The sequence below is a fragment of the Tauraco erythrolophus genome (genome assembly GCF_009769465.1).
Source record: "Tauraco erythrolophus isolate bTauEry1 chromosome 30 unlocalized genomic scaffold, bTauEry1.pri scaffold_44_arrow_ctg1, whole genome shotgun sequence".
Classification (NCBI taxonomy): domain Eukaryota; kingdom Metazoa; phylum Chordata; class Aves; order Musophagiformes; family Musophagidae; genus Tauraco; species Tauraco erythrolophus.
The window spans coordinates 684028-711469 of NW_028238561.1; the positions used below are offsets into that span (position 1 = coordinate 684028).

The window sequence follows — 27442 nt, forward strand, 5'->3', positions numbered from 1 at the left end:
GTTTCACCAGAAGCAGATACTTGAAATTCTCCCTCTTTCTATAACTTCATTCTTTTTTATCCAGCTTGCACGTATATTCATAATAGCCACATAAATAGCACTATTCTTAAAAGAATAATAACTTTAATTGACCCTTATTCATCTACCCTAAAAATCAAACTTATTATTTGAAGTGGAATTAAATAGCAGATGCCCCAATACTGGGTATCAGATGTCTGAAAGATCTTGTCATTCGCCAGACCCATGCCCACAGGTTGGTACTGACATTGTGTCACACCTGCTTTTGAAGGTGGGGAGTGGCAGTGCAAAGCCAGCAAAATTAAATCCCTCAATGTGAAGGTTGTTTTTTTACCAGGTAAGACCTGAGGCACGAAGGGTGTTTCATATTGGTAAGCAGTTTGAGAGATGTATAAAAGCTGTCTTCACTCCAGGCCTCTCTATCCACATCTTCTGGCTTATTCTCCTTGGTGGACAGGGTAAGTGCAATTTGGCTCAACCTTTATTCTCCTCAAGCTCTTTTCTATTGATGTTAAATTCTACATGATGCTATGGATTGGCAGGTTAGAGAACTGCGGGTGTCAGAAGGTGTTATCCTTAGAACAAAATGGGAAGTTCTACTATACCACCTTAAATAAATATTTCCCAGGCATTTTAGTTCCAATTCAGGATCTACATGCATTATAACATTTCAAAATATCAGAGTGATCACACCATGTACCACCTTGTGGTAGTATTTGCCCCATAAATTCAAATATTCCCATATGTAAGTTGAGTGCTACTGGTGAAGCAATATGAAACTATAGAAATAACTGGCTCTTTCTGATACTTTAGTTCTTAACTTGCTGTAAATACATTACCAAACTTCAATCTGTTTCAGCTGATATTAATAAATTAGATTAACAGTGCTATAAGTAAGAGCAGTGATATCAAGTGTGGGATTCACCATACATGACATTAGACATCTGCATCTGTGTGAGAGATCTAGGGGATCTTGACAACAAACAGTCTAGGATGTGATCTGTGCAACCACATGTCAGTATACTTTGCAAGGTAACGAACCCCAAGCTGTCACAATTTCCACTGACTTTAAGCAAGCACAGGCATCTAGAGCCAGGTGAAAATTTCTGCCTTCAAAACCTCCTCACTGCTGTGCATTGCAGACTCACAGCCGTCACAAGAAGGATGTCTTGCCACAGCGAGTCCTACAGACCCTACGGGGTGACCTGCCCTCAGCCGATTGCCGAGAGCTACAATGAGCCATGTGTGCAGCAATGCCCCGACTCCAGGGCAGTGATCTTTCCACCACCGGCTGTGGTGACAGTGCCAGGCCCCATACTCAGCTCTTTTCCCCAGGAGAGCGTTGTGGGATCATCAGGCCCAGCCTGGTTGGGGAGTTCCCAGGGTTATGGGGGCTCCCTGGGCTTGGGAGGCTCTGGGGGTTCTTTGGGTTATGGGAGCTCACGGAGTTACGGAGGCTCCTTTGGTTTGGGAGGCTATGGGGGCTCCGGGGGCTCCCAGGGCTATGGCAGCTCCCTGGGTTTGGGGGGCTTCTCTGGCTATGGGGGTTCCCGTGGCTATGGGAGCTCCTTTGGCTTGGGAGGCTACGGGGGCTCCCTTGGGTATGGTCATTCCCTCGGTTATGGAGATGACACGGGCTATGGAGGCTCCCTGGGCTATGGGGGCCGATATGGGTCCAGTGGCTTTGGCAATTGTGGGAGGTCCTACAGCTCTGGTTTCTCCTCCTGTGGCACGGGGTATTACCTCCCTGGCTTCCAGAGATGGGGCAGGTCCCGCCGTGGGAGCTGCGGGTCTTTCTAAAGCCCCAGCTTGGTGCCTGGAACCAGCAACAGCCCTGAAGCAAGGACCACAGCATGAGGACGTGGAGCAAGAGCCATGGGGAGAAGCAGGATGCATCAGCTGCTGTGGCATGGGGACAGGAGGAGGCTGTGTGTGCCCAGCAGCCCACTAACCTGTGCCACAGTGTGCGCTGGCATCCCCTGCATCCCTCCATCACCTTGGTTGTCCCTTGAGTCCTGAGCGTGGCACTGGTACCAGAGCATGATACGTGCATCACGTGCTTCCCCTTGTATTGCTTTGATCTGTAATTGGCTACTGTGCTTCTCTGTCACATTAAAACCCCTCGGTGTTGCATAAGAGACTCTCTGGTTTTCATTTGTCCTTCATCCTCTTGCAGCAAAACTCCCTGGTGTTCTGAGTCTACTTATCAAACAATCTGCCCTGCTCAATCTCTCTTTAAAATGTGGAATGAAAATTGAATAGGGATCCTTAAGGCATCAACAGCATTGTCTTAATGAATGTTTGTTTAGCAATTTAGCAGTCATTATCTTCCCCAAGGTTCAGAACAGGCAGGGCAATTGTTATTGCTCTGAAGACTTCTGGTGACACCTCTAAGGCCCCCAAATCACCACATAATTTAGCAACCAATTATCACACAGTTGCAGCATTCCTAAACTAGGAAGCCAACAAAGGAAGAATCATATATAATTTTTTTTATACTTAACTCCTTACTAATTGGTATGATTTAAATGAAGATCTACCTGGTACAATGTATTTTACATACAAGGAAGTTTCTCCCAGAGAAGGGTCCAAAGAGGAAGAGAGAGGAAAAACATTCCAAGACACATATTATGATGCACCACAAATTTAATGAGTGAGAAACAGAATTTAAAAAAAATATACAGCTTAAGAAAGCAGTAGGGTTGAACATGGATAAAACTAATCATCCATCTCAAGGCAATGCTTTATAGCTGGACACCCAACTCCGACATGGAACAATAAAAGTTACATTTTTCACCTCATCGATAGCAGAGAAAGGCATTAAATCAGAAATGCCAAGCTCCTGCAGTCCCATTAGCTTAGGGAAAAGCTGAGGGTGGTCAGCAAGCATATGGCCATGGTCATAAACTCAGTCCTGCATCCGGATCACGCTTTTAAGCTTCTGGTTGTTCCTTTGTGGTTTTTCCCCAAGGCTTTATCACGGCCCACACCGGTTGTAACGACGGTAGGACCTCCCATAAAGGCCACCTAGACCTGAATATCCAAGGCTCCCGAGTCCCAAGGAGCTGCCAGAGGAGATAGGGACCCCCCCAGCACTGAGAGCATCTCCTACAGCTGCAGACGCTGAGGATCCCACTGTGGTATTTTGTGGGAAGGAGCTGAGGATGGGTCCAGGCAGAGTCACCACCACAGGAGAGGGCTGGATCACGTATGTCGAATCCTGGCACTGCCTGACGCAGGGTTCGTTGCAGCTGTTGGCAAGTGGGGTCGGGCCACAGGTGGTGGGAGGACACAGATCGTAGCAGGACATGTCTGCAGGATGGGACTGAGTCTGAAACACAGGGAAGGAAGTAAATACAAGAAAGAGGTTGTAATTACTGTCATGTAATTAAGCAGCTGAGATGATAGTGTGAGAAACTAACTAGATACTGTGTGGAGAATGGAATAACATGTTAGTCCCAGGTTGAAAGGAGACGTCAATGAAACCCAAACTCCTCTGTGCTACAGAGGACATCTCAAGGGGTGGCTCTACCTGCTCCTGAGCAGTATTTGACAACTCGTTTCCAACAACACTCCTCCAGGATGCATACAACCCTGTGATAGGTTGGAAGCAAGGGATAAGGCTTACGATGTCTGGTACGATACAACTGGGAGAAACTTCTCCCCACAACAGAACAAAGAAGAAAAAATTCCGCAGCAGGTAGAAGCGAGGAGCATAACCTGATAAGCTGGAGAGGGACCTTTTCCAAGGGCATGTAGTGATAGGTCAAGGGGTAATGGCTTTAAACTGAAAGAGGGGAGATTTAGATTAGATGGAAGAAATTTTTCACTCAGAGGGTGGCGAGGCACTGGCACAGGTTGCCCAGAGAAGCTGTGGCTGCCCCATCCCTGGAAGTGTTCCAGGCAAGGTTGGATGAGGCTTTGGGCAACCTGGTGTAGTGGAGGGTTTCCCTGCCCATGGCAGGGGGGTTGGAACTAGATGATCCTTGAGGTCCCTTCCAACCCTAGCCATTCTATGATTCTATAACATGACACCCATGAAAGGGAACTGTTATCCTCCCCACGGTTGGGCTTGTCTCTTAAACAGCAAAAGAACAAATACTCTGCCCAATTCTTATTTAATCATCCCTTTTTCTTTGTGCTTGTTTCCTCTTACAGCAGAATTACAGAGAAAGCAGCTTTCTGCCTGTTTCTGACAGAGTGGGGGTGAAACGGAAGTTGATGGTGCCCAAACCCATTTGATAAACAAATAGAACAGGTAAAAGCTTTACTATTGATATTTCAGTTACAGGTTACTGGGGCACTGCAGTGGAAACCTACTCCCAAAGTATTCAGAGCATTTTGAAATGAGGTGATTCAAATATTTCTGGTCCCAAAGTGCTTGGGAATAGAGAATTATTTTAATGGTATCCTGGTCCAAGAAGGGATATACTTTCAGTATTGCTCAGGACACTTCTGAAAATTTGAGCCTACTTACTTGCTTATCTACAGAAAAAGCTCTGAGAAAGCCAAAAATCTCTGTACAGATTCTCCGCATTTGCTTCTAGTTTCTGAGCAATTCACGTGCAGACATTTGAACATCTTAGAACTCAATGATCCGGTGACATAAATGAAAAATGAGTCCAAAGCTCGGTGTCCAGCAATTGCCACCCTTCAAAGAACAACTACCCTCTTTTAAAGAAAGAGCTACTTGCAGGTCTCCCCCCCACACACTGATAAACCATAAACCTTAGACTGCTATAGACAAGACAGTGTAAAAATAAAATACAATGAAGACAACAATTCAGGACACTGAAGGACAGTAAGCAGATTCAGACTTACCTTTTTCACCAAGGAGGATAAAGCAGAAGAAGTGGATGGCAGCAGCTCTCACTGTGGTGGCTTTTATACCGAGTTCCAGAGTGCCTGAGGACCTGAGACATTCTGCATGTAGCTATTTACCAGCCAATTGCAGAAGACTTCTTGTATGCAAAACATTTCCAGATGATGATTTACTTTTTCCTCACTGTTTGTATTTATTGCCTTGATTTAATTTCCTTCCCATAACATATGCATTCCACTATAGAGGTTTCTTTTATCTTAAAATCTTATGAGCCCAGTTAATTCCTGGTCAGATCAAGTGATTCATCTGAGTTACTGAAGAAGTTATTTTGCATCCTAGAGGACAATATATGCAATGTATGTCATTTGGCATAGATTAATACATATATTAGGAAAGACATGTGTGAACTCCCCTGTGAGATCCCCCTTCCCTCTTCATGGAGAGAGTAAGTTTTTCATGCATCTTACTCTGAAAAACCCAGAAGTTACTATTTCTGACTTTGAATTGGACTGTAGGTTTGCTAGATTCCTTTCAAACAGCCAGAAAATAATATTATTACAGAAAGCACATTGCAGAGCTGATTGCATTTTACCAGTCTTAAAGGCACTTACTGGGAAATAGGTTATTTGTGGGACTATATTATTTTACTTTCTTGACTCAGGAGACAGGATGAAAGAGTATCAGCAGTCTGCTCTACTCGTTTAATATTTAACTACTACGCTTCCATGAAGGAATTTGAGTCATAGCTTTTCAATTTGGGAACTGAGTGTCAAAGCCCTTAATCTAAGGAGTCTGCAGTTTTAGCTTTCTTCCTACATCAAACTCCAGGAAAACAATTCAGGCCAGATTGAGGATGCATATGAATTTTAGTCTAGTCAGAGACGCTGGTACTCAAAGTCTTGCACAAGCATACCTACGGGGTCATTAAAGTCACCAAAAAGTTTTACATTTGCCATTAAATTATTATTTTCCCCTACTGTGTCTTGGACTATTATACAGAATTGTACTCCAAATTAATGGTAAGCTGCTTACAGAAGTTTATAATATTCTTGTTCTTTTTTCCTCTTTAGAAAGCAAATAATGTTGTCTTCATTTTGCATGGTCTTAAAGAACATTGCAATGTACAACAATTCAATTTCTTTTTCAAAGACAATTTCTAGATTAAAAAGTAATTGTACATAATGCATAAGTAGACTTTAGGGCAGGGATCCGTATTCCAATCTCTCCTCTCCTAATGTTTAAATCACGTAGCTAGAGACATGCAAATTATCTCTGAACTGTGAGTATCTTCATGAAGATCTCCTGGGAAATAAATGCTGATTGTACACTTTTGAAGAACAAAAGTCTTCAAAGTTCACAGCACTTTTTCCATCACTGGCTCAGACATGCAAATAATGCATTTTCAGAAAATGCGAAGGTATGTGACACTATTTGAATATGATCAGCGTTTAAAATTTGTGACCAGGATTGCTAATGAATTTCAGAAACTCCCTTGTATTATATGGTGTCATATATTGGAGTCTTTCCATTTTTTACTTAAAATACAAATAAGCATTTGCATAAAATCACGTTTAAAATCCTCATTCCAATCATCAGTCGCTGGATGTCCTTAGGCATGTGATGACCCCCATCAGTGACACTGCTGACTGAAGTTCTCCTGTCCCTTGAGATTTATCAGTCTTTCCCCAACGCTCTTACCAATGTGCACACACAGATACACTACTGCAGTATCAAAATGTTAAAAAACGTATTCCTTTGTAGCAATAACTATCTATTGACCTTAAGAGAAGCACGTGGTTTTGAAAACAAACTCATCAAAAGGTAGAGTGATGATGAAAAGAATCACAAGTCCTCTCCTGAAGAGGATTGTATGTCAAGTCAGCCTGGCTGGCTCAATCTCCTCATCCCAGGAGCTCAAAGCTTTGCAATATTGCTCACTGGAATATTACAAAGAGTAGTGAACCCAGGTCTCACAGTCACTTATTTAGGGTGATATCTGAAATTGCAGACTCAGGACTCAAATTAGAAGCTCTTGCTGTGACAGCCGGTGGTACACCCATGGGCCGGTGTGATCAAAATGCTAAAGAGCAGACAAAATTCCTAACCAAATTGAGTTCTGACTCACCCACATTTTGGGAAGGTGGAGTCGGTGTAATGGAGCCAGGCATATTTAATGGATGCAAACCAAAAAGATGAAAGAGACACCACGGATCGCGGTTTTCATCCAACGCCAGGATAAGTCCAGGCAATAAACATAAACAGTAAACAAAACAATTTCACTAGTGGGAACCCAGCCATATGCAAAAAAAAAAATAATAATGCAGGAATTACTTAGTAAATGTGCAAGAATGTCTCAGATCCTCCGGGCAGTCTGAGAAAGCTATAAAAGCTCTTGCTCTTCAGGGCCTTCCTGCCTCTTTCCTTGCCCACAGCAGACACCACAATTCTGGTTTCACCTTTACAAAATTTGACATTGAACTAAATTTTCACTGACGGAAGTAGCAAATTCTTAGTGTCCTGCAAAAACAGCTCATGTTATTCTTTTTTTCTATGGAACCAACTTGTTCCAGCTATTCAGCAATAGATATTAACAGATGAAAGTTTCTAAATAGAGAAAGAGAAGACACAGACAGCTCTTTTGTTGAGAGCACGCGTACTCTACCATGCACTGGTTTTTATGCCGCTGTTCTGTTGTCTAGTACTATGTGTTACTGCACACATGCTGCCTGGTTACGTAGACACCCGTCTAACACATTATGACATTTCCAAAGCAAACACAGTAACAACTTGAAAGGCAGCACCTGAGCTTGTCTAGTCTAGAAAATTTTCTCTGTAACATGATAATCCAGCTCACATTCTGCAGCAGTGAATACAACGCTTTGTGATTAACTACAAAACCAAACAAAGAAACCTTTTACTTTGGGACTGCACTATACTTGCGGCTACAATAAGTTTTAACCCAAAGAAGGCAGTTTGGGACTGGAATGAAGGGGGAAAATTATGCTTGAGGATTGTTTTCACTTTTCATTTTGAAGAAGCGAGCTGCATACCAGACCTTTCTGCTACAATTTCTGAATGTCTGATGGAATGATCCCAACTTTGGAAAAAGTGTACAGGTTCAGGGGTTACCTCTGCGGAGAGGTTTTGTGCAGTCAATCAGAAGAAACCTTAACAGAGAATTGCAGAAGGGGATTGCAAGAGTAGGAAAACGTTCTTTGTCATGAGAAATGTCATTACCTGTCCACCTGAATACACTGAAGATTCCTTCACTGTAGTGCCTCAGCCATAACTCTTTCCAGCTGTGTCAATACTATTGTATCTTTTTTTTTATTTGTTCTTTTGTATTTTTGTATTGTATCTGCAATTGTAACTTCTCTGCTGTGTTAGATATGCAGGTTGACGTCCATAATAGAAAGTTATTTCGCAACAACTGCAAAGGAATGATGACTTCTTTGGAATGTATCCCCTTTGATCAAGCAATAGCTTCAGCTGACATGGCAAGAAATGTATTACACATTTAATTCAGACCAACTTTCTTCTGTATTATAATATCAAACTGCTAACTTTCCATTTTCTTCTGTTGCACATTAATAAAACCTACTCTTTAAAATTATTAATTCTTTCATGGAACTGATATACCTTCTTTAATTTAGCTCCACTAATGACTGTAGGCAATAGAACTTTGTCAACATCTTTCCCTGGCTTTAATTACAGTTCAGCATCAGTCTGTAGAGAAACAGACAAAGACTCCAAGCAAAAAATTTCATAGATACCAGGCTGTGAGTCGTATGGACTGACAGGACACTGACTCATCCAGAGCCTTTAGGCAGAACTTTTCAAACCTTCTTCCTTTAGGGACCAAAGCTCCCAGTCTCTAAACACTACCTTTGTTACAACACAGATGGTCAAATTAGAACAAAGCAACACCCAACAAAGTTCTCATCTACCAGGCACAACAGGTAGGAGTCAGTTTATAAAGACACACTGAGAAAAGGTTAGAACTTCAAATCTTTTAATCTTTTTCTCCCAGACATATTTCCCAGGCCAGCAAATTTTAAAGACCAATTTCCTTGTGAAAACACCACCAAGCCTTCTCTTCCTCCCCTTTGAGACTTACCAGGGCCTGATCTCAGCTGCCAAGAGGTGCTGCACCCATCAGAAAGCTCTGGGCTACACCAGCTTGCTGCCTCTCTCCCACCACCTCTGCCCTGAGCAAGCTCAGCTGTGCTCAGGAAAAGCATAATCTCTCCCCTCTTTTAAAGGGGTCTTGCTAAGCATCACAGATAAGATAAAGAAAGCCATGATCTTCTTCCAGGTTGCCCAGGTAATAGGACATATATCCTATTTGTGCAGCAAGAATACATGAGTGGAGGTAGCACTTCAGAAAAAGGTTTATCCCTATAGTTTCTGGGGATGTAGGCATGAAAACCTCATGCCCCTGTAGGTTTTCCTGCTGCAGCCTCTGTCCTCTTTTCTATGTAGATACTCAGCTGTTACATCTACAGAAGGATAAGGAGAAACAGTATTCCCCTCAGTCAGCTTTTCCCTGAAATTAGGCTATTCCATCTCTCTTTGAAGGGGAGCTAATCCTGCTTCTCAAATCAGCTTATTGCCCTGTTCTCATCCCTCTTCAAAGGCATCCACCTCAAAACAAACATTTTTTCTCATAAAAGAGAAATACTAAAACTGCTAAATGGTCTTTTTCCATCCCCGTGGTACAGAAGATAAAGAGTCTTTAAAGTGTAAACAGAAGCACCTCCCTTACTTTAAGATGTTCTGTTTATGCAACACCAGGAGACACATTTATTGCAGGTGAACATCATCTCTTTCTAGCCTTTGATAGATTGTCTCAGGCTTGATTGACCATGTATAGAGAAAGGAAAAACCTTTTACACAACTGAAATCTGACTCATTCACCTTTGACGATTGGCATGAAGTTATTTGCACAGTGTTTTCTGGAACTGATGACTTGCAAAGGGATCTATTTCATCACAGACAGCTGGAAAAGGGGCTGGGAGAAGAAAGGAGTACAGCAGACTCGGAGTATGATGCAACACAATTTAATGAGGCTGAGGAATGGAAGGAAGCAACGTAAAGTGTAAGGAATACATTTCCATGGTCCACTAAGGACAGTACCCACTCATCCCTCTCACAATGACACACTCAGCAAAATGAGATCTTCCTTCTTCATTGTTTAAGCAGACTGTTCTAACTCAGTCATGCAGAACAATTTCTAATAATTACATATTTCACCTAGTCATTGTCAAATACAAAAAAAAAGGCATAAAAGAACAAGACATTTGATCAGAAATACGAAGTAAAGCATAACAAAAGTAAGACAAGCAAAGGCCTGATTTTAGGAGATGCCAAGCTCCCACAGCTCCCTTAACTTCAGGTTGTGGGTGTCTAACATCGCATCTGAAAACCATGGCCATGAGCTCAGTCCTGCATCGGGTCGTGCTTCAGCATTCCTGGTCATTCCTTCCTGATTGCTCCTCACGCCTTAGCACGGCCCATAGAAGCCACTGCGGTAGGTGTTGTAGCGACGGTAGGGCCTGCTGTACCCACTGGCCAGGCCTGGATAGCCAAAGCTCCCAAATCCCAAGGAGCTGCCAGAGGAGATGGGGACCCCTCCAGCACTGAGAACGCTCCCGACAGCTGCAGATGCTGAGGATCCCACAGCGGTGTTCTGTGGGAAGGAGCTGAGGATGGGTCCGGGCAGGGTCACCACCACGGGAGAGGGCTGGATCACCACTGTCGAGTCCTGGCACTGCCTGACACAGGGCTCGTTGCAGCTGTTGGCCAGTGGGGTTGGGCCGCAGGTGGTGGGAGGACACAGGTCATAGCAGGACATGTCTGTGGGGTCGATGTAAACCTGAAACACACAAAAAAAGAAACGCAATACAAGGATTTAAATAAAACTCTATTTGTACAGATGAAATTCTCTAAGAGAACAACAAACTAACAAAGATTCCATGGGGAGCAAACTACATTTTTCACCAGATCCAGAGGAAGTACTTTGAAAACAGGGTCAAGCATGCATTTTCTTTAAGGTGACTGCCAGGGAAGATAGCACTGGTTCATCTCAGTCGGGAGCTTACCCTGAAGCCCCCATTTTGAGTCAACTTATCCAGGAACCAGGGTACATGCTGGTGCTGAAAACCTTTGTTCACATCACAGAGAGTGCCCTAATTACATGGCCATGACACTACCCTGGGAAAAGGCGCTTTCAACACTTCCCCTTGCAGTTGTGGCTGCACACAGGAAAACTGTTAGGGCTCTGTGTGTCCTAGGGAAATGGAGATTGGCTCTGTAGCCTTCAGATGAAGGTGTTCTTCTGGACCAGGTACAACTCAGCTTATTGCTCCTGATCCAAGGCTTGCCTCTTTGCTAAGCGGTCAGTGATGACCAATATCCTACCTAATGTTAATACAGCAAATAACCTTTCCCATTTCATTCCTATATCTTCCTCTCATGCACGTTCCATCTTGGAGTTCCCTTCTCCCAGTTCTAGAAAGTGGAAAATAGGAGCTTAATCACTTAAAATTTGCTCAATAAGAAATGGAAGGACAGGCACGTGAATTCAGGAACATTTCTATGTTTGTGTATTTGTATTAATATTAAATCATCATCAGATCTCAGAAGCTACACTGCAAAGCTGTCCACAATTGTTTGGAGGATGGAGAAGCAACTGGTTAAAGGTCACTCCTTGCCTGCTGAAGAGCTACAAATTGAGTTTCAAAGGCAGGCACGGACTGATGGTTGCTTTCTACATGGAGAGCTGGTGGCCCAGGACTGCCAGTATTGGCTAGCATCCCCGTGTTCTTTAAATTTTCTGGCTTTAGCTGAATTTTCCACAGCTGAGTTTTCCACAGTAGCACACTACACTGGGCAGAACCAAGAATTCACTACAGTTACTCTATGTTCATCTGCGGGACCTGAAAACTTATTTGGATCCAAAATTGAAGAAATAGACCCAGCTGGCTAACTTGTGGCTAATCGCCCCATTCGATGATTTGTATAACTGACCACCAACAGAAAACTTCTTCTTTCATATGAAAACCCCTTCCTTCCTCAGAGAAAGAAATCTGAATGTACTACAACATTAGTGAGGAAAAGCTACAAAATCACCGAGTACACAGTTCAACATATAAAGAGTGAATAAATGGGTTCAGACTCACCTTTTTCACCAAGGCAAAGAAGGCAAGAGAAATGGATGGAAGAGCCTTGAGTTGCTCAGGTTTTTATACTGAGTCCCAAGTTGCCCAACAACTTGGGACATTCTTTATGCATGAAGTTATTTATGAGCCACTACTGATTACACATTTTTTTGCCTCAGTATTTGTGTTTATTACTGCTTCACTTCCTTATCTTGTGGTATGTATATCTGACCACAAGTTTCTTTCATCTTAAAATATTCTGGGCCAAGTTAATTTCTGGGAACACTAGAATGATTAATTCAGAAGAATTTATTCTGCCTTCAAAATCCTTTTGGATCTGCCTGGTGTCATTAAAGGAGATTAAGCATAATTTGCATAATGCAGTCCCTGGTACCCTCCCATGCAAGGTAAACACTGCTGGAAATCATGAAGAATTTCAGCTTTTGGAAGTCAACCCATGAGCACTTGTAGTCTGGGGATTCAAGCTGCTTTTAGGGAGAACAGAAGAGACTCTGATTTTCCCCCCCCCCCCCAAAAAAATGGCCAGGAATACACACACAACTTTTACCCAACTCCAGCCCCAAAATGAGAGAGGAGCAACAAATAGTGTTAAAAGTTAAGGACACTGAAGAACCCTGTGAGAGGAGCTGAAAAGTGTTAAGGCTGTGTACAAAGGCTGAGATATAGCTATAAAAACAATTAAGATACTGCTTATTTGATAGGGAAGAAGAAACCAAAAAGAGTATGAGAAGTCCAGACTATTGATATTATTGAGATAATATCAAATGATAACGCTTCTGTGGAAGAGTCTGCAGCACAATCTTATTAACACAGGATCTTTCCTGTCTGTCTCTAATTTTGGGCCTGATCTCTTAGGAGTTCTTTATCTAAAGAATCCACAAATCCACTTTTATTCTTATCTCAGAGCTCAAAACATCAGCAACTGTTTTTAGGTTAACTTCCACGTGCATGAATATGTCGCATTGCCTGGTGACGTTTGCTCTCAAGGAAGAGCTCTGCAAAAAGATGAAGACTTTGCAAAACTCATCTGTGGAGGCAGAAGTCGTCACATACAAGAATTCTTCCTTTCCTACCACAGCGTTCATTTCTCCAACTGTCCGTGCAGTGTCTGGTACAGATGTTCTATAGACCAACGGTTGCCAGTTGGAGAAGTGTCAAAAATACAAAACGTGTCGATAATTTTTTCACTTGCAGTCATTTTTTCTGTCACTTTATAACAGTCTTTGGATGGCACCATGAAATTGAGCCTCTTCTATAGAGGGGGTTTGCAGGATAAATAGTAAAGGGGTAAAATGCATAAGCAATCTTAGACACAGAGATTAGTGCTGAGGTTTGTGCTCTCTTAGCACTTTGACTACTGAGACATGTAAATCATCTCTAAATGAGGAGTGTCTTTGTGAAGATCCCCTGGGAACAGAAACTTGTTTGGCTTGGCCATAGGTTCGTGAGAACTTCAAAGTTTATCAGAAGCTTTTATTAAAGTGCTGGGCATGCAAAGTATATTATGTGCAAATTTAAGATATGTGACCCATATTTGAATTCTCGTATCACTTCTGTAATAATATAGTATTAAGATTTGGGAGTGCAGGTCAGTTGTTGGGTTCTAAAATTTATGCCATTGTTCCTGGCTGCAGGAATTACAGCTGGTTTATTTTTAATTAGAAAAATAGCTCAGAGTTTGGTTTAAGCCGACTCATATTTCAAGGAGATTCTCCAATAAACTGCCCTAACTTTTTTTAGCTTCACCAACCCTGTCCATTCCTCAGTACTTTTCCACATTCTGAGGGATTAGCAGGCTTTTTCAAAAATTATTTCCTCTATAGCAGCTGGTATCTAGCAGCTATTTGAGGAACTAATTTGCATAACAGTATCCATAAATTATTTTTACCAATTTATTTTATTCTTCCTTCATCTGAGCTCTGCTTGGAAAACACAAGATGTTTTTAAAAGCAGATTTTAGTTAAAAAAAAAAAAAAAAGGAACTAGCAACGTTTTCAGAGATGTCTACAGCCTTCCTTGAAAATAGCTACAATAATTATTGTTCTAACACTAACCAATTTATTGTACAGTCAGAATGACTTAATGATTTGATCTTTGAGATGAATTAAAGTGAAAGTGAGTGAATCAGAAGTTCACAGCTGCTTTTTTTTTGTATAATCAAGGGCAGACATAAACATTCGGATTATAATTAAAAGGTTTTGCATAATGTGAGAACATCTTTCTGAGACACCTATGAGTGACTAAATGCCTGAAAAAAATTCTTAATCAAAATAGAACTGGAAGCTTACTCACAGTAATCCCCATATAATGGCTCCAGACATAACTGTGACCCCAAAATCTGTGCATGGAGAAACACACACAGAAAATGGAAGTTCCCTGGCAAGACAAGTGCCATCTGCAATAAATTTAGAGTTATAATTAATTAGCTCATTATAAAAAAACAAATGTCTCAGAGGCTTTGAGTGGTTGAAGAAAACTGTAAAAGCTCTTGCAACTCAGAACCCTTCTGTACCATTCCCTTCTCTCACTGTTCACAACAGCTCTGAGACTCCTTCCTTTTATCTCAGACCTCATTCTTAGCTAATTGTGTTAATAGGGATGCTTGTTGGCAGCATTAGCAGCAGCCATTTGAATTTCACACAATAATCTGAGGCACCTGGATCCAGGGCACTGGGAGGGAACTCTGCTAATGCCCTCACAGTATCACCAATTTCTGGTTTATTGCTCGAAACAAAGGATGTATCTATAGCTTATTTATTTAGCTCAGTCAGACTGGATGCCTCTGCATGGCATCGCTGTTTCTGTTGCAACCCACCGCTCATTATTTGCTGTAGTTTGTTGTTTGGCCCAGGCAGCAGAATAGTACATGCTATATGTGTAATATGTATAATCTGAGTTGCCTTTTGGTGTAGGCAGAGCCTGTGACTTGAGCTTCACATCTGCATCTTCTGCTGCTCAAATAGCTCCCCTGAAGGCAAAGGTGTGCAAATATAGGGAGATGTGTAGTCCTCAAAGTTCATACTTTAACATAGCTCTTTTCACTGATAGTGTTATTCAAATGCTGTTATGAAGAACTTTAAAATGACTAAAGTTTGAGGTTTGATTTGGCATCTTACTGTGGTCTAATCAAGTCAAAGAGATTATGTTACAATTTCCCTTTTTGTCAAAAAAATAGTGTAACTAACTGCTGCGTACAGATCTGCGGAGTATTTCTGCAAAGAGACAGGTGTAGTGTGGTCGTTATGCTGGAAACCAGCAGGGAATGGTAGAAGAAAACAACAACAAAAATTAATTTACGTTGGAGGGAAGAAATTATTTACTCACCAGAACGTTTGCAAAATACACATCCAAAATGGATGGGCTTCAGTTATTTCTCAAATATGTTTGAATAATTTTTCAAATGCAGGTTTTTAATTCTATTTGAAATCGTAAGAGTGCAATTAGTATTTTTCTACCCATGGCCCTCCATGTCAAATCCACCTTCATTACAGAATGATGCCTTGGTGCCACCAAGACTGACGAGTAATCCGTCACCTGAGAGCAAGGGATTGCCTATAATCATTGGTACCAACCCTTTTCACAAGGCATTGTTTCTTTCTGCCAGGGGTTATGTGAGATACCACACATCTGCATTTTGCCACAACTATGTGCCAGGTCCCTGATTCTACATTTCCACCCATTAGTTGTTTAGGAAGGAAAAGATCACAGTCAACTTGTTTGGAGCTGGAGACCCAGGACTAACATACATTCATTTAAAACCTTTCCATCCCAGTACAAAGAGAAGGGTTTTCATACTCAAACTTTGGAATTATAGACTTTTGCATGGGGTGAAAATTCAGCCTGTCATTTAACTCCACGGACGTCTGCAACCACTGGGCATACACAAGCACCTCTGCCAAACCCAACGATTTCAGCACCGGCCCATGAAGATCCTCGCAGAGGCACCAGGAGCTCAGTTGCCAACATGAGTTACAAGTCTACGTTTAAGGAGCCTTAAATAGGTTGGCATTAATTACAAAAAAAATACTCAATATAATTTGCAGGGGGAGCAAGTCTCCTCTTAGAGCGTTCCCCTCAAACTCTCTATGATCTTTTCTCTTTGGAGTCCACTTTAGTCAAACCACGGCCATGAGAAACGCTTTTTGATGAACAAGATGAATCTGATAACAAGCAATTTTAAGTGCATCGTCTTACCCCTTTAAGGAAAGCCAGAGTTGAGGAAGGAAATGTAGCAAATGTGTAGTACTTGTACACAAAATATCCACCCTGCATGTAGTATCTGCTTTGCTACAATATATCTAAATTGTTTCAAAAACACAATCAGCTGCTTCTTTGTTACAAAGTACCTTATGTATACAATGTTCCCGAAGTTTCCTGGCTTTAAGGTGATTTCTTGGCATAGAGGTCATCAGCCAAATCCTTCTTTCTGCTCAGCATGAGAAAGCAGCTTTCAAATAATAAACCAGAGGAACAGTAAGAAATTTTACCAAAAAGTGAGCTGCAAAAAATTTTTCAAACAGCAGGAGACTTGGATTGTGATGCAGCATAACTTTAATGAGAGCAAAAAGCAGAATAAAAAGTACAAAGTGTTAAGGATGTATTTCCAGGATTCAGTAGGACAACAGCTAATATGCCTTTTCATCCTGGATTTCTTTTCTCAGTGCTGCTGTGAACTGAGACAATAAAGTCCCATCTACAGCAATAGAAAAAAAAAAATGCGTTTCATCAGAAATATAAAGTATTCAAAGAATAAGACAAGCAAAGGCCTGATTTTAGGAGATGCCAAGCTCCCACAGCTCCATTAACTTCAGGTTGTGGGTGTCTAACATTGCATCTGAAAACCATGGCCATGAGCTCAGTCTTGCGTCAGGTCGTTTTTCAGCATTCCTGGTCATTCCTTCCCAGTTGCTCCTCACGCTTTAGCACGGCTCACCAAAGCCGCTGCGGTTGGTGTTGTAGCGACGGTAGGGCCTGCTGTACCCACTGGCCAGGCCTGGATAGCCAAAGCTCCCAAAGCCTGACAAGTTGCCAGAGGAAATGGGCACTCCCTCCTCTCTCAGGATGCTGCCAACAGCAGCAGAGGTGCTGGATCCTACAGCGGTGTTCTGGGGGAAGGAGCTGAGGATGGGTCCGGGCAGGGTGACCACCACAGCAGGGGGCTGGATCACGTACGTCGAGTTCTGGCACTGCCTGACACAGGGCTCGTTGCAGCTGTTGGCCAGTGGGGTTGGCCCACAGGGGCTGGGAGAACACAGGTCATAGGAAGACATGTCTGTAGGACAGAGGGAAGTCTGAAAGACAGGCAAGAAAGTAAATGTGATATAAAAGGTGTATTAAGTTTATAAAAGTCTGGTAGGAGGGTAACGTGTGTGAAAGTACCTAGAGAAGGTGGTTAGAGAGGTAATCACTTATTACATCAAAATCCACAGTAGACAGTCTGAAAATAACATAGAGATTTCTCTTATTTTTATGAGGCTGCTGAAGGATGTCTCTGCTCTGCAGCTGCCCTCTGAACTGTGGTGCTGCTCATGGTAAAGTTGTCCCTAATCCTTTCCAGCAAAGGCATTTCCCACTCTTTAGCAGTTTCCCTTTACACCGTCTCTGTGGAGAAGGTGCAATTCTGACTGTACCAGGAGGTGGAAAAAAGCAGTTGGAGCTCCCATCACACATGGAAAGTGGCCCTGAACTGAACATTGACACAGATCTGGGTTTAGTGCCTTAATGCTACAACTTAATTGCTAATAGCCTAGCCAGCAGCATTTGCAGAACTATAGAAAAGCATCTGAGAAGTCTCCTTAGCTCCCAAACGTTGTATGACCAGAACAGGCAAACATGGAGGGTGAAGAAGGATTATCTTCCCAACCAGAGGCTTCTGCCTTGATTTGAATTCATTGTATTTGAGTCTGATGGGATCCCTCCTCTTCTGCCTGTGGAAATCAGGTCTTGGGGATAGATTCTGGAATTCAGCACAATTGTTTTATTTTATTTTATTTTTGCTAGTCTCAGTTTCTGAAAATAAAACTGTCTTTCCAACCAGGCTAACTTCTCCCTTAGCATCGGACTCTAAAAGAGAACGTCAAGCTGCTTGTTTGGGGAGACAATACTGTCAGCATCCTCTAAGTCCTGTCTCATTACACCCTGCTTCACAAACAAAGCCTCTCTTTTTGATAGAAGTGAGCCTTTCTTATTTTCCTTCCCAAAAGCAAAAAAGGTAGCAATATTTATAAAGAACTAAGAATAACAATAACAACAAAAAAAATCAGTCATCAAAGTAACAGTTTAGCATTTAAAAAGACACTGGATAAATTCAGACTTACCTGTTCACCTGGACGAGTAAGGCAAGGGAAGTGGATGGAAAAATCCTGTGTTGTATAGGCTTTTATACCGTGTTCCAAACTGCCTGCAGACCAGAGACATATATTATGCATGAAATTATTTAATGATCCATACTTTTGCATGCAAAATCCACCAAATTGGTCAACCTCTTTTTTTTTTTTTTCCTTCTTTCAAAATCTCATTTAGTATCACTCTATTTTTTCCCCTCCCCTTATTACATTCATATTCCAGTATAGACAAAGCTTTCATCTTCACCAGTGTGCAGCCACTTAATTGCTTGGAAGACTGTGGTGACTCGTTTGAATTACAGCAGTAATTACGTTGCCTCCTGAGGCCAAGGTACAGTTTATGTGTCATTTTAGACACCAAGACACTGCTCCAGGGAGAGTACATGACGCATAGTCCCTATTCAAGACTTCACTCCTTTAGGTGAATGACCATTTAGCTCTGAGGTGGGGACCTGGTCTCGATTCACAGCATTTCCATTTCAAGGAATCAGCTTTACCACAAGACAAGATCTATAATAGGTATTGCCAAATTTTGCACTTCTGCACTATTTCAATCCCACACAAACACGCAGCTGAGAAGAGCACCAAATTTCCACAAGTATTGCAAAGGTGAAAGAAAATTAAGACCGGTGAGAATCGCTGACCAGAGACAATAAAACACGTTCTAAAACTGCTTGGGTTAATCCCCAGTTTTCCCAGTTCGTACAAATACAGCTAACACAAACATGTACAAGTCTGCACTTCTTTACTCAATCATAACTTTTAACTTCATTTTCCATACCAAAGCCAGACAATTACAATTTTAATGAAAGAGCTTGATTATTTGATCTTAATACTTTGCGACATTTATTAACGGCCTCTAATTCTCGATATGATTTCTGCGCAGTCTCTCATCTGAGAAATCACCATTACCCCTACCTGAAATCCCAGTAAGCCATGGGGATGCACAGCAATTGTCACATCGAATTAAGTATGAATGTGCATGTCAAAGATGGCTTTCAAGTATTGGTTCTTAGAGGCATTGCTCTGCCAGAGCCAAACTATGTCGTAGATAGAAGTTACAGCCAGCAGTTCTCCACCACGTTAATCGTTACCTGATTCCTTTCACCTCTGCAGCCTGCAGTGGTCTGTCCTGGCAGTACTCCAACCTGCTGGAAATACACAGATGGAAAGCACGCAGAAATCAGGGATCAGGTCTCTCCTCTTAACACCACCATGAATTAACTCTAAATGAAGAGCATCTTGGTCTTCAGAAGAACAAAGGACTTCAAAGTTCAGAACAGCTTTTCACTAATGGCTCAAATATGCAAAGTTTCATGCTACCTAATGCTCAAAGTACATGACAAGATCTCAGCACTTGCATCACCTGGCTAATAACCTAATTTCAAAGTATGTGAGTCAAGATCACTCAAAGGACTTCAAAAAACTAATTCAAGGGAAACACCTTCAGAAACTTTAATTATTTTATTAAAAATCTTCATAATTAATTTAAAAAAAATAAAGCCAAACCTTCATCTTCTGTAAAATCCTATAACTCTACATATTTTAATGATTCTCTGCAAGAAAACTCTCCTTTCCTTTTCTATAAAAGAAGTCTTTTTCTTCCCTTTCCTCAAAATCTCTCCTATCCAACATATAACCTGTCATCTTTTCATATATTTTAAAAAAGTCATTTCCTTATAGTAGGTGAAAGCAGTCACGTGGAAAATTAATTTCACTTTTGTCTGTAAAACGAGAGAGCTAAGGAATGCTAACTTTTCCTCATTCTTCACTCTAGGGACATGAATAATTTTTCTTGGAGGGTACATAATATTTTAGAAACAGACTCATTAACAGTCTGGAAATGTATTCATTGATATTCTGCCAGTTTAGTCTAATTAGCACCTAGAGTTCACCCAAAAGGTTGAGAGCCTTCGGATCTTGCTTTTTGGGATTGTTAAGGCTGGTGAACCAGGACGTAACAGCTCTCACTTATGGATCAGTAATGGAGTTTCACACCACACACTCAATTAAAACCCTTTGTGTAACGACAGAGTGCACCCAAGACAGGCTGGTGAACTACCAAATTGCCAAAGAGCTGACAAATTACTTACGTGAATTGAAATTTGTATCATCTTTATGTTGACTTCAGAGGCTTGAGTGTAATAGCACAAGGCATTCAAATGATCCACAGGTCTTTGAGATGAAAGAAGCTTTGAGGAAGGTTTTTCATCCCATGCCAGGATGAGACTAGACTGGTACATAAACCATAAGCAGTTTAACTGCTGGGAACAATATAACTATTGGGGACTATTTAACCAGCTGCGACAGAGTTTGTATAACTGGAATTACCTGAATGCCTCAAACCTTCCCAACATGAGAATCTCTTCAAGTTTTTCCCAAAATCTATTGTTTTAGCAGCTTCGGTGGCCGTTGCAATTCTGGTTGAAATTTCAGGTCCTTACTTTGAACAAGAAAAATTTACTTGCAAGGATTAAAAGTTTTAATGCCTACAGGTGTCCTATATTTATATATTCTGTAAGCCTGCAGACAGGACAGTGAAAACAGCCAGACTTTTATGAGGAACCTTAAAATACACTGTACTGCTGCAGTAAATAGCAAGTAAATGGATTCGTTAGTTTTGCTCTCTGTCACAAAAAGCTGTGTGTACACCTCCTTTGAGACTTCTGCTGCCGTTCGTGGTTTACTTCACAAATCCAAGCAGTCAAGCAGTGATTCGATGGTAAAAGAATGTAAATCTTTCTTTGCACCCTGCAGCTCCAGGTCAGAGTTATTGAGAGTGTGAATCACAACTGAATTCCTTAAAACAAATGTCATTATATGCTGGATTGGATACCCTGCTATTCTGTTAGATCACAAAACACTTGAGAATAATTTCTTGGCAGAGATGCAGAAAGCCAAGTATTATGATGAGTCAGTGTGGAATCAATATGCATTTCAGCTGCAAAATTAAATGTTCTCTTGATCTTGAGCTCTAAACATACATTCTTCTCCTCTGATTAGTGGTCCCAGTATTCATATCATGTCTCTGTCTGGTAGTGGTGATCTACACAGTGATGAATTCCACCCAGAAGAAGTTTCAAAAGAAGGTAGGAAGGAAAGAAAAAAAAACCAGAAGACTGGATACGATAAAAGCAGAACTTTAATAACACGAAAGAGTGGATTAAAATACTGTGAAGCAACAGGTTTCAACATGGGAAGAACGACACATCTCATGGCGATGTATTCCACAGACAGAGCTCTTCTTCTAGTGTAGCATTGCTCTTTGACAACCAAGTCCCACCTACTGTCTAAATTATAAGTTTTACACCAGGTAGTACCAAACACAGTGATGTGCAGCAGAACTACATACTTGATTAGAAATATAAAGCAGTATAGCAAGAGTAGGGGCCTCATTTTAGGGAATAGCTAATCCCCACAGCTCCATTAACTTCAGGTGGAGTTGTGAGTATCTAACACAGCATCTGGAAGCCATGGCCATGAGCTCAGTCCTGCATAGGATCATGCTTCAGCGTTCCTGGTCATTCCTTCCTGATTGCTCCTCACGCCTTAGCACGGCCCATAGAAGCCGCTGCGGTAGGTGTTGTAGCGACGGTAGGGCCTGCTGTACCCACTGCCCAGGCCTGGATAGCCAAAGCTCCCAAATCCCAAGGAGCTGCCAGAGGAGATAGGCACTCCCTCGGCACTGAGAACGCTCCCAATGGCTGCAGATGCTGAGGATCCCACAGTGGTGTTCTGTGGGAAGGAGCTGAGGATGGGTCCGGGCAGGGTCACCACCACGGGAGAGGGCTGGATCACCACTGTCGAGTCCTGGCACTGCCTGACACAGGGCTCGTTGCAGCTGTTGGCCAGTGGGGTTGGCCCACAGGAGGTAGAAGGACACCGCTCGTAGCAGGACATGTCTATGGGATGAAGGTAAGTCTGAAATACAGGACCAGAAGTGAATGTGATGTAGGAGTCATATTGCACTTACATTTACTCTGCTCGGGTATCAGGACAACAGATCCTTTCCAGGGATCCTTTTAAGAGTTGAGTGGGAAGTGAATTGAGAAGGAAACCGAATTCTTAAATACGCTACAAGAAGGCAGAGGCTGAAATAATCATCTCTCAGTTATTGGTGATACAGTGGAGAAGCTGGCAGCAGAGCAAAAGGACCCATACCTGTATCATTACTTTAATTTAATATTTTGATTGGCTGTACATCTGGAAAGACATTACTGAGATCCAGCCCCAGGTATTCAGAACATTGTAGAAGCAGTAATTACGAGTAATACCTAGCTACAAATGTACTTATGGATAGAGTTCAATCGACACATGGAAAATGAAAAAAAGAATTATTTCCCAGGTTCCAACTTTGCCTACAAAGAGGTACAAATTTCAATATAGTTACGCATACTTGAAGCTAAGGTGTTTGGAAATCATTCCCAGACAACTTATCCACAGACTTGCCATCTATGAGAAAGTCAGGAGCTCCCTGTGTTCTCCCTGTGTCTGGTTCCAACACACCAATAAACACACAGCTTGCTGTTTCCTATGCCCTGTTTTTGCCATTCTTTCCCTTGGTCCTCACACTCCCTGAAACCATTTCTCTAAACTTATGGGAGATGTCATTGCACCCTATAACATAATTTCTAAACTTGGGAACTATAAGACAATAAGTAGAACTTTTTGATGATGTCCATCATGTTGAAGCCCATGTTGATTACTATAACAGGAGAAGGTGGAGGATATGTGATTAGAGCCAATGTCCTTGCTGAACTCAGTACAACTATTCCTTCTAATCTCAGTATGCAGCTTCATTTTATCTTCATTTAGAAAGAGGTGTTTAGAGCTAAAAAGCTTGTGGTCCAATGTAATTGATTTTTAAACCTTCCAAGTTCCCTTGTTCCCCAGCTGTTTCTTTTAGTATCTGGTTCATTTTACCCTCTTGTTTCCCACTGTGCCCAGTAGATCCATCATAACAAAAATGGAAACACCGAAGAAGCCTCCTACAGAATAAGCAGCAAAGAAAAGGATTTTTCTGGATGACGTTTCTGAAGATAAATACGTCCCACTTACAAACACTGTTGTTTTAATATCAACCCGGTTGAAATTTCAGGCACTACAGATGATGGATAAGACCCTTAGAGATACAAAACGCACATTGCTACTTGAAAGATGACTGAGCACAAAGATCTCTGTAATCATAGAATCACAGAATGGTTTGAGTTGGAAGGGACCTTTAAAGATCACCTGGTTCCAACGCCCTTGCACAGGTATTCTACCCATTCAGTTTGTTAATCTATTATTATTATTGTTATTATCATTAACATTATTATTGAGATTTGTTAAGTCACTTAGTATGTCTGAAAGCCCATATTGGAATAACTTTTTATCACCATGTCAAGGATCTGTATGTCTGAGTCGAGACTCCAGAAACACCTGCAATTCTAACAGAAAAAAAAAAAACCCACAACTTTTTAAAGAGAAAAAGTCTTCCCCCCAACCAATCCAGCAGCTAGCAGAATACTGCGGAGAAAAAAAGAACAGCAATCAAATTGTTATAAAGGCAAAAAATCAGCAAATAGAAAAAGAGAAGTAGATTTGAACTAACCTTGTTGACGAAAGAGGGAAAAGGTAAGAGAAGTGGTAGGAAGGATCTTGAGTTGAGTTCGCTTTTATACCGTATCTTGGATGGCCTGAGGACCACAGACATCGTTTGTGCATGAAATTATTTACCAACGAGTATGTCCTGAATGCAAAATGCTTCCAACTGATTAAATGTCTTTTCCTTACTGTTTATTACTTTGTTTTCACTTCCTTATCTTCTGACATACATATTCTGTCATACAGGTTTCTCTCATCTTCTGGTATTATGGACCAAATTTATTCCAGTGTGTCCTTTCAGTCACAACAAAAGTTACGCTCCAGTGTATGTTTCATTTTAGTCATAAGGACAAATATTAAGAAGAATTTATACAATACATAATTCATCATTCAAAAGTGTTCTTTTATTAAGAATATGAGTGTAAATCCATCATAAATTCCGGTCTCCACCGATGGTTACAAAGCTCTGACTCCAGCCAAGCACAAGAACAGTCTAGACTGAACTTTTGTCTTTTGCGAACGCACTGCAGAAAAGTACAACTATATGCACACCTGAAATCCCACTGAATCCAATGAGAAATAATCAGAGCCCTGTATGAAATTCAGAGTAAAATACTATTCTATTATATCATATCAGATTTGGGTAGTATCACTCTATTACACTTCAGTAACACAGTTTGAGGCACAGCTGCTATCACACAGGGATATTCCAACCTGATTTGTCAGTTCTTTTACGAAGGAAACCCAATACTCCCTTCTGTACCATCTCAGACCACAAATCAGAATAGCACTTCACAAGTCATCTTGAGGACACATATGAATTTTAAACTATTTTGAGGTATTATCTTGCACAAGCTTAACTGTGGGGAAAAAAAAAACAACACATAAGGATCTGCTTGCCATTGCATTTTTTCCCCTGCTACAAACAGCAGTACAACAGTGATTATGCTCCCGACAGATGGAAGATCATTGCCTAATGGAATATATATATAAAAATTTAATGGCTTTTAACTTTACTTTGCAATGTCTCCTGTACACACTGCAGGGTTCAAACCTCTTCTTGGTGAAAAAGTATTGACTATTGTGCATGAGGGTTGACAGATACCTGGGAAATAAAAGATTTTGGTCTTAGGTTCCTACAGAAGAAAGGCTTCACATTCCTTCAAAGTTTTCATTAATGATGTGCATATTCACAGAATTAAGTTAACAAATTGTTCAGGATGTATGATGAGGTTTTAACACTCTCATCATCTGCCCAATGGAATGTCTTTAAAACCTCTGAACCAAGCTCATTCTTCGTTGTCTATAAGCCCACACATAGGTGTATGTCCTCACAAGGTCAAGAAGTTTGTATTTTAACAAACTCTGTGAAAACCAACCCTGAACAAGTCTTAAAAGAAAAAATAAAATCAACCTTTTACAAATTTTTAAACTGCATTTCATATTTCAATAATGTTATCTCAAGCGACCCTCTTACACTCTTGAATATTTCCTTTCCGGAACTAAACAGTGCTACCAACCCATAAACATGTTAACATGTACATTTCTAAAATAAGAAATCTTCTGTGGCATCAAGTGCTTAATGGAAACCTGGAGAATTAATTTTCCTGTAAAACTTGTAACAATATTCACAGAAGTTTTCAACACTGCTGTTCTTCTTCCTTCTATTAATACAAGAGTGTCTATTTGGTAACTAGCTCGTATTTTAAAAACTAAATTAGAGATCACTGCAGTGTTTTCAAAAAGACTCCTGACCCACCTCCTGACCATGGCTCAACTCCAGGTTAGTCTTACTGGCTCAAAGAACTCATCAAGGAGGCTTGAAGCTCTCCTTAGAGATGTCCTCAGATATTTTTTTAAAAGATGGTGAACAAGTTAACTGGCAATTGTTCTTAAGTGGGTCAGACAGGGAATTGCACACAAAGAGCTTTAGTAAATGTCTTGAATGTGATCTTAGATCACACTCCTGAGACACCCACAAGCCAACCAATTGCTCAGGAGCCAAAAAAAAAAAAAGGTCTTTATTAGACTGGACTTGGAGTAATTTCATATTGACACTAACAGAGTCGGTATAAAAGTACCAGAAATTAAAAGTACCCATAAATTGTGAAGATGAAAGAATTTTTAATGAGTAGAGTATGCTTCTCATGCAATGCCAGTGTGAACCTAGACTGGAAAAACAAAACAAAACAAAACAATTTCATTATCAAGAAAAGGTTCCACCTGCAAAACTATATGTGGGAACTAATTCATGCAAAAAAGGATGCCTCATCTCATAAATTTTGTAAACATCCATATGCACATTGTACCCATTTCTCCAATCTTAACATACAAAGGGGACATGGCTTTCAAAGTGATGTTCACATTCTTCAGGAACTGTATCTCTAATTTAATAAAGGCACCAACATCCTGCACAAACACCCCATGATGCTGTGTTGTCTGAAGATGGTTAGTTCCAGGACACCGCTTTCTTTTTTCTTTTAATCAGCAAAGCATCAACTCAGAGGCTTGTGACAGAGAGTAGCTCTTCAGGACTTTTCATTCACAAAGAACACCACGAATGTACCTTTCAGGACATGCTGTTGTTGGACACAGGTCACTTAACCAGACATTTCATTCTCCTGAAATTCATTTCTGTACTTTTTATGCTACATACCCATTTGCATCACAGAAAGACGCCTTCCTGCCACCAAGAATGAAGCCATTCTTTGATGTACATCAGAGTGCAATCAGTGATTCCTCACAGATCTGAGTGAATAACTAATTACTACGGTCATACTAGTTCTGTCAACAGGGCATCATATGCTTGCGTATGCATTCCAGTGCCTTCCATTATTTGTTTAAAAAAATACACTCATGGAAACCAATTTTTAAGCAGAGACTCCACTCAGTCTAGTACCAATTGATTTACCATCTTTCATACTTTACTTTTACTGCCTCAACCCACAGCCTTAAAGGGGACATATCCCATCTTACCACTCAACTATTTCCACCCACCCCTCTAATTTGGTTACTTCGCAAGTAAGTAATTCTTAAGTAAATAAAGCTTAGAACATCAGTGTAAAACATTTGGAAAAAAGAAATCTACCTCTTTTCCCTCCACTGTATGGACATTTGGAATGGTTCCAGGACTGAATCTGAATGCCAAAGATCTTCCTTTCGGTTCCTCCACTATTTCTGACTCAGTACTATGATACTTTTACTTTTAAATAGATTTTACTGGGCTCTAAAAGAGAAAACCCTGAACAAGGTATAGAGTCATCAGAAATTGCAAAACTCTCATTCTTCTGTTTTCCTGTGCTGTGTCCTGTCAGACCCCATGTATCTCCAACTGGAGAGCAAAGGAGTCAATACAATCAAAAACTTGGATAAATTTCTCAAAGCTTACATACCTACAGACAAGGGCATTCTTTATTGTTCTTTAATGTTTCTTAGTTACACACAACGTGCTGAGTTTTAACATCTTTGAGAAAATTCTTAGAGAGCATGTA

At 41.0% G+C, this 27442-nt stretch overlaps 4 protein-coding genes and 1 pseudogene across 4 annotated transcripts; 1 reads left to right on the forward strand and 4 right to left on the reverse strand.

The window, feature by feature from the left end:
* Positions 1-1182: 1182 nt before the first annotated feature.
* Positions 1183-1818, forward strand: LOC147526140 (uncharacterized). The gene has a single exon (XM_086630446.1). The coding sequence runs from the start codon at positions 1183-1185 to the stop codon at positions 1816-1818; it is 636 nt and encodes a 211-aa protein (XP_086486572.1).
* A 1177-nt stretch (positions 1819-2995) lies between these two features.
* LOC147526141 (feather keratin B-4 pseudogene) lies at positions 2996-3328 on the reverse strand (annotated as a pseudogene).
* Positions 3329-10343: 7015 nt separating this feature from the next.
* Positions 10344-10694, reverse strand: LOC104378183 (feather beta keratin). Its single transcript, XM_009985121.2, has one exon. The coding sequence runs from the start codon at positions 10692-10694 to the stop codon at positions 10344-10346; it is 351 nt and encodes a 116-aa protein (XP_009983423.2).
* Positions 10695-16940: 6246 nt separating this feature from the next.
* On the reverse strand, positions 16941-17291 carry LOC104378186 (feather keratin 4). Its single transcript, XM_009985124.2, has one exon. It carries the CDS (start codon positions 17289-17291, stop codon positions 16941-16943), a length of 351 nt encoding a protein of 116 aa, XP_009983426.2.
* A 4623-nt stretch (positions 17292-21914) lies between these two features.
* LOC104378184 (feather keratin 4) lies at positions 21915-22265 on the reverse strand. Its single transcript, XM_009985122.2, has one exon. The coding sequence runs from the start codon at positions 22263-22265 to the stop codon at positions 21915-21917; it is 351 nt and encodes a 116-aa protein (XP_009983424.2).
* Positions 22266-27442: the final 5177 nt, after the last annotated feature.